The sequence below is a fragment of the Dendrobium catenatum genome, unplaced genomic scaffold (assembly GCF_001605985.2).
Source record: "Dendrobium catenatum unplaced genomic scaffold, ASM160598v2 fragScaff_scaffold_71, whole genome shotgun sequence".
NCBI classification, from domain to species: Eukaryota; Viridiplantae; Streptophyta; class Magnoliopsida; order Asparagales; family Orchidaceae; genus Dendrobium; species Dendrobium catenatum.
The window spans coordinates 320,093-328,027 of NW_021318533.1; the positions used below are offsets into that span (position 1 = coordinate 320,093).

Sequence of the window (7,935 nt, forward strand, 5' to 3'; positions counted from 1 at the left end):
AGAAAAACTCGGTATTGCTCGGTATTACTCGGTATTGCTCAGTATTTGTCTTCACATAATGGTATTTCTCATTATTGCCGAGCAAAATCAACAAATACCTTGCAATACCGAGCAATACCTAGCAATACCGGGTTGTCATGGATTTAAAAAACGCACGTGCGACATACCCACTATTTGCCGGGTCGGGTCCGCGGTTTTGTGCCTACTACGTGGCGCGATCTCAATGCCGGCCGAACGTAGCTCTATGTCCGTTCACCAGACCAAATAAAAGTTCCAAACTCAGATCGCCAACTGTTTAAATGGCTCGAACTCGACTCGTTTGCACCTCATCATTGAAAGAAATCAAACCTAACAGTAACAAAAACTTGTATACCTACCATCAACAAACTTATTTTTTCACTTTCATCAAACAAACATAAAACTGTAACATCCATCCCCCAAAATCATGTATAAACACATCAAAACATCAAACTATAACACTAAACTAAATTAAAGACGTAGAAAAAAGCATAACTTGAAATGAAGGATGAACGAACCTAGACCAAAGGATGAACTTGGAAGCCTAGAAGTGGAACGGACGGTGGGTGTTTGGGTGATCTTCCTTGGCACAAAGTGGTTGCCCGTTGCTGGAATAGACTGGAACGAAGATGCCTCCGCTTTCGCTCGCCATTCGCTATTTCATTTTCTTCTCGTGATCGAAATTGAAACTCGCTCCCATAAACCCTAGTTAGAACATTTAACCCACTCGCACCAAGGGTTTGCGCTTCTAATTTGGCCTGTCATCCGTGGCTCGGCTATTGGAGCCGCTTGACAAGCAGTCGAGTCGAGCCGAAGTTTGATCGAACTCATTCTCGTTTATTTGACGAGCTTGAAAATTTGCTCGAACGCATGCTTGAAACTTGAAAAGCTCGGCTTGACATGTTTACACGCCTACACGTACACCATTCTTCTCTCCATGGCCATTTCAATTATTTATGTTGTTTGCTTTTCTCTTTTTGATTTCTTCATTGCTATTCGATTTTGTGTGCTTCGTGTGAGGTGGTGTTTTGAACGAGTCACTAAAAGAAAGTTTCTTCGCTCCTTCGACAATAATCCTTCCTGTTGGATCGCAAGTCACAATAGTTTGCCGTTATTCCAATTGGATTGGAAGCGAAGATGGGAGCTCACTTGTTGTGAAGATAATCGTCTTTCCCTCCTTTCGTGCTCTTCTCGACCAAATCCTGTAAATACATCAAATTCTCGTATTTAGTAAATCTGTGATTTATGTAAAAAGAGAGAAACAAATGATTTGTTTTGATGTGAGATTTAACTTTTCATCAAACCCTATTTGATAGAATTTAGCATAAATCTTGTATTCAAACACCCCTTTTATGGAACTAACAATATATGCATTCAAAATAAGCTCAAATTAATTATATATATAAATAAGAATAAATTTTGTAATATTTAAAATTTCATATTTATTTATAGAACATTCTCATTTTAAGATTATTTTTGTGTATTTATTTATATATCTAAGATTAAATTTTATGTTATGTATATGATACTTTGTTATTTGAACCACATCAAAACAAATGTATGAAGAAGTGCATTTCATATTAGAAAAGTTAACAATGGTGATATTTTTTATAACATTTAAAGATTTAGGTGTTATAGAAGTAAATGCAAATGTTTAGGTGTTATAGAAGTAAACCCACGTGCTCAATGTCGGGGAACCACTAACCTTGTAGCCACAATGCTTGCAAAGAAATTTTAAACATATGAATTTAGGCTATTACAATGTCATAACTCTGGGTGTTGACATTGGGCATCAGAGTTTTAATTGATGACCAATATTAGCCTTTGTGGATAAGGTGGACATTGAACTTATTGGCGATGGCTTTGGTTGGCATTATTTTTGACAATATATCATCATTGTTCGCAATTGAATGCATAAGCTATATCCGTAATGTGCATCAATCTTATTGACAATAATATGCATCAATATTGTTGTTGATGATGATGTCCATCGATGTTAAGACTGATGTGGGCATCACGATTGATGTCAATGTTGTACATCATTCTTATTATTGATAATGTAATATCGACGTTGTTGTTGATGGAAAACATCAAGTTTATTGATTGGCGTACATTAGTATTGGGCTAACGACTTACATAATTCTTATTATTGATAGCATGGGTTAGCATTAGTTTTAATGATGATTAGGCAATAGCTATTATCAAGCTATGATAGTCAGGTGTTAGTAATCGAGTAATGGTGGGTAGACGATGATGATTGAGTAATAGTAGTCTGATGACAACAGTTGTCGTGATGATCTTTAGCATCAATCATTAGGCAGAGAAATCTTCAACTCCAGTTCGAAGCTCAACCCACTACATGTGAGACATAATAAGCTATTATAAAGTTTTAAAGTGACGCCAATTGCACAAAAGATGTCATTTTTGCCCTCCAAGAAATGACAACAAAGACAATGTGCAAGTGATATAATCATCTATGTATTGTCCATTCTTAATTAAAGATATTATTGATCAAATATAGTGAAATTTTGGGATTCTTGGAATTCTCTAAAAAATTTTAGCTAATTTTTGTAAATTTTTCCTCTAACAAAATTATTTTCTCACCAAAAAAATAAAAAAAAAAATACTTATTTTGTTATTGCTTGCATTACAATTCTCTCACTCAACATTTTTACTGCAAAAAAATTATATAAAAATATTCTTATCACAACGAGCTTTAAAGTTTTTAGATATGTTTTGAGATACCTGTAATATAAATTATTTATATATTGCACTCATCTCAATGCTAATCCAAAGACTCAAAAGTCCATTATAATATAAAAAGAGTGAAATATAAATTATTATACTCATATTTGCATCCTACTCATAAAGACATGTACTAAAATCCTTCTTCTCTTCACATATTTATTCTCTTATTATTATTTTTAAAATAAATAAAAAATAATGTCACACAAGCCCTTAATTTATTTTAATGAATATTATAATTTCTAATAAACATAAAAAAAATCAAAGACAAATAAAACAATTGCATATGAAATCATAAACAAAACCCCATATATCCTCAACAATTTGAGATTTTGCCCCACTAAAAAATGAATTTATCCGCCCCCAAAAAATTTTTCTACATATGAATAGGGTAATTTTGATATTTCGGCCTCTTTTGGGATAACTTTCTTACTATTTTCTAAAATATTTTTTTAATACAAAATTTTTTTGAACTATACATTTTTGTACTAGAAAACTATTTTAAAAAATGGTAAAAAAACCATCCAAAAAGAAGCGTCATACTTGCCCATTAGCAGAATCAACCATACTCTTGAGGGTGGGCAAATTTACTACATTAATAATTAATATGAAAAATATAAAAAATATATATAACAATCTTTAAATTTTCCAATTCATATATATAAATAAATTTTAACCATGAGCAAAACTAATTTTTTATGGGGGCAAAATCTCAAAAATTTCCTCCCTCTTATGCAGGGAAAATTATTACGTCCGGTCAAAAAATTGGAAATCCGAACATATATCGAGCAATACTGAGTGCTCACGGTGATGTGGCGCGTGATTATTGGTCTCTGGACGCGTTTGATGTCCGGACGTAATAATTACTTCTTATGTAGAAATAAAATTTAAGGGCGTGTGCAATAAAATAAATTTTTTTCTACAAATGGAAATTATAATATATGAAGATGAGTACTTTCGGTCCAACTAATACTTATTAAGTTATGTTCAAATAATCTAATTAGCGCGGAACAATGCTTTGATTGTTTGCACAAATGTGATTTTCAAGACTACCCATGTGGGGGGCATATGCGCAAATCAAGGCTATGTTGATCTTCATTGATTGCGGTCGTGGAAGCGTTTGATTGGGCTTTTGGAGTCGCTCAATTCAACAGGCCCAATCAACTCTGAAAGCTTAAGAATAATTGAATTTGAAGAAATATAATATTTTAGCTGCTTTACAACGTTTTTTTTTAAGATGAAATAAAATACAATTTCTATAAAACTAAAATATTTTCGGGGACAAAAACAAGCAAGTTGTTATTAATTATTATCGTTTGCCATAATATTAGAATGTATAATCTTATATTCTTCACTCAAAAATATTATTTACTCTTTCATTTCTAAGAAAAAAGTGAAAATTTCTTTTATTTTTGACCTTAATCCTTTCAAATGTGGATAGTTAACCCCCATTCAAGAGAAAACTGAAAAGAGATTATTCTGCATGGATGTCGAACGCAGTTCATCGTTTCGAGACCAACCAGAATGCGCTACGTCAGCAATACCGAGCTTGGTACCGAGCCGGGTACTGAGCAATGGGTGACCTGACGCATTCTGCTTGGTCTCCGGACGACGTTCGACGTCCGCACATAATAATTTCACCTACTCTACTCCTATAGATATTAAAAATCTTGTGTCATTAACAACTCCACTTGTAGACTCCAGAGATAAAAGGGGATAATAGTTTGTCAATCTAAGATAACATAGAGCTTCTTTTAGAAGATGAAACTTGAACCTAAAAAAAAAAAGAGAGAGATGTTTACTCCTACCGTAACTTAGGCTTCGTTTGGGCGGCTTTTTTACTACTTCATAAATCAACTTTATAATACAAAAAATAAAAAAAAAATTGTACTAGAAAGCTGCTTAAAGAAGTAGTAAGAAAACTGTCCCAAACGAAGCCTTAGTCTATGTAGGAGAATTTGTTTCCATTAATTGAGAAGCATTAGAGCATGTAAGGGAAATAAGTAATGCATATAGATGATAGCATTTTAGTGAAGCCTGGAAAAGGAGAATATGCACCAACTGTATAAGACTATAAAATTTTTTTAAAAAAGAATTGGAGTCTACAAAAATAGAAGAACTAATCCCCACTCCCCCCCCCCCCCAAACAAATTTTCTCTAAAATCCTTCAAAACCCAAAAAAAAAAAACCAACCCCCCCCCCCCCCCCCCCCCAAACAGATATTTACCTAAGATCATTCAAACACAAGAAAAATAATATAAACAGGGGATCAATTTGAACCATTCGATGCCCGACGATCATCACTGATGGTTTTCATTAGTAACGATGATCATTATTTCCTAACTACTAACATTCAACCCCATCATTTGACTTCAATTATCCAACCATGAACACTCGACTTGTATTATATTATCTTCGATTAATTGACATTATATAATCGTCTCCACCCTCCATCACTTTTTATTTTTAGTCTTGTAATGGGAATCAAATAAGTATAATAAACTTTGTAATATCATTTTTTTTAATTGCGGAGAAGATTACTCTTTTATCTTTAATTACATAATAAACTATTGCAAATTAAGTTATTCCTAATAGTATTTCCCCTTTTAAGATTTTTTACATTAAAATTTTAAAGTCTCTTAAAACTTCTATCTGGACATGCTCGCTTTTTATATAAAGTTGAGATATAAAATACTATAAAATCATAAATTTTCTAACACGTAATAGTATTTAAGCTTCATTTAGGACATCTTTCTTAAGGCTTTCTAAAGAAAACTTTTTAGTATAAAAAATTTTAGTTAAAGAAAATTTTGTAAAAAAAAAATTGTTTTAAAAAGTAATAAAAAAATTGCCCCAAATAAACTTCATCTATTATTCTTTTAAATCACATAAAAAGAAATAAAAATTTTTCAAATTTCTCATCAATCAAACGTGCTCGAGCTATAGCTCGTTGGTTGAGAAAACTCGGCCCTCCTCCAGGAGCCGCGCGGCCCGCGCCAGAATAGCTCAAACGGCCCCAAAAAAGAATGATAGGGACTCCTATCATATACATACGTGTCGAAAGGAGAGCGACGTGGGCGAGCCCTGACCAGTTCGGCAAACAACGTGTAAGCTCCTGAAGAAAAGTGAAACCGATTTGTGCATTTCTCTTGATTAATCCATTACATGACTAAACAGCACTATATCTAGCAGAGAAATCTTCAGTCTTTAGCGTCTTCCTGCCCCTTTCTGCCAATGGAATCTGAGGAAGATAAGAAGACGAAGGTGGATCTCCTCCACGCCGCCGTTCACCAGCTCCTGGAGCACAGAAGGATCAACAGTAGCAGGGATCGTGAAGAAAGTCTCCTCCTTTCCAGATTACTCTGTCAGGTATTCTCCTCCTCGTTCAATTCCAATCAATTCATCTACCTTTCCATGTACTAATCCAAGTTTCTGCAGCTAGAATCGCTGGACGAAGAGGCGCACACCACCTGTTTGACGAAATGCCCCTACGGCCCAAAATGCTGTGGAGCCAACCAGGAAGCTAGTATTGAGAAAATTGCTAGGGAGCTGAGGAGCATCAAGATACAGAATCGGATTAGCCATTGTCTGCTAGCTGTGATGATCATTATAACCGCGGCGTGGCAGATGTCCGAGGTCTCGTTGCTGCTGTCAGTGAGGGATAAGCTCTGCAATCCGTTGAAAATTGTGGGGAATTTGCTCAGAAATTCCATTAAATGGCGAGAGAAGAAGTCTGAGATTGAAGAAGCTAGTTGGCCGCTCATTGGAGTGCCGCAGGTTCCTGATATTGATCTTGCTTTTCTTCCTTTTAATAACAACAACAACAACAACAATAATAATAGTAATAATAATAATAATAACAATAATGGGCATTGAAGATCTCATGAAGTTGTTTTTTGCGTTAAAAATGGCTGTTTTGAAATGGAGGGAGGGACTTTAGTTCTTCATATGTAGCAGTTGTGTTTTTATTTTTATTTGTAGGGGCTGTTTGGCTGCAAGTAGGATTTAGTTCTTAGTATATCCTGTAAATTAGGATTTAATCAATCTTGTGTACATTTTTGGGAATGAGAGGTGTTCAATCTACTTGAATGTCATTCGGTAATTTGGGTACTTATTTAAGGATCTTATTATGTTTGTTTTGTCTATATCAACTGTGATTATATTAATTTAATCATGATTAGTTTAAGGTAATATTTTGAATTGATTATTAATTAGTAAATTATTAAGCTATTTAGATATAATAACTTCTATTAATCAAATTAAATAAAAACAATACCAATTTGTTTGTTAATATCTTTTTAATTAACTAATATTAATTATCAAGGTTGATTTGATTTTTTAATCAATGAATAATATATAATTTATTTGATTGAATGCTAATAGTTTTTAATCAAAGAAGCTGACTTGAATTTTTTTAAGTTGAGTTTGTATCAAGTTGTTGGGTTGGATCATTTATTAAAGCTCGAGCTCGGCTCATGCCACTGAAAACGAGCTCGCGAGCCTTTTGCGGTCCGTCTTTGCCCGCACTTCTGCAGTCCTCCTTCGCCCGCTCTTCTATGGTCCGCCTTCTCCCGCATTTTTGTGGTCCGCCTTTGCCCGCTCTTCGGCGTTCGCACACGTAGATGAGCCGCTCGAGATTGATGGAAATTCTACTCGAGCTCGAAACTCGACAAGCTCGGCTTACGAATTCGTTAAAGAGTCAAGCTCGAGCAGGCTTGCGAGCCGACTCAGCTCACTTACACCCCTAACCACTACATATTCAACACCATTATGATGTTGGTGCCCACAATCATTTCCTTATCATCACTACTATCCTTCACAATTTATTATTTAATGGTCATAACTTATCCACAAAGTCTTATACACGTAAGGTAAGATGTGGGAGAGGGATTGCCTTGTAGATGGGTAGGCTAGTTAGCTGGTTTATGAGTTAGCTAGTTGGTCGACTAGCTGGTTGTTGAATACTAAGCTCAGCCCAGCTCTTCATAAGTGCTCAGTAGTATTTGTCTCGAGGCCCTAGAGCAAAGCTTAGTTACTTCTGCACCTCTCTCGACTTCTTCTACAAATCTCTATGTAGCCATTCATATGGGTATTCTTTTCTCATCTCCACAAAAAAAATGTTGTAATTCTCTTCTATACCTTTTCTAGCAAACCTAACTCTGTAAGACTTTG

At 34.7% G+C, this 7,935-nt stretch overlaps 1 protein-coding gene across 2 annotated transcripts; it reads left to right on the forward strand.

Moving 5' to 3' along the window:
- The first annotated feature begins 5,697 nt into the window (after positions 1-5,697).
- LOC110097290 (cleavage and polyadenylation specificity factor subunit 2) lies at positions 5,698-6,888 on the forward strand. 2 transcript variants are annotated; one of them, XM_020823577.2, is made up of 3 exons: positions 5,698-5,870; positions 5,956-6,132; positions 6,202-6,888. In XM_020823577.2, the coding sequence occupies exons 1-3, from the start codon at positions 5,790-5,792 to the stop codon at positions 6,637-6,639; spliced, it is 696 nt and encodes a 231-aa protein (XP_020679236.1). In that variant the 5' UTR covers positions 5,698-5,789; the 3' UTR covers positions 6,640-6,888. The 2 variants fall into 2 exon arrangements, with proteins under 2 accessions (XP_020679236.1, XP_020679237.1); XM_020823578.2 differs by having other exon boundaries at positions 5,749-5,870; positions 5,941-6,132.
- The last annotated feature ends 1,047 nt before the right edge of the window (positions 6,889-7,935 follow it).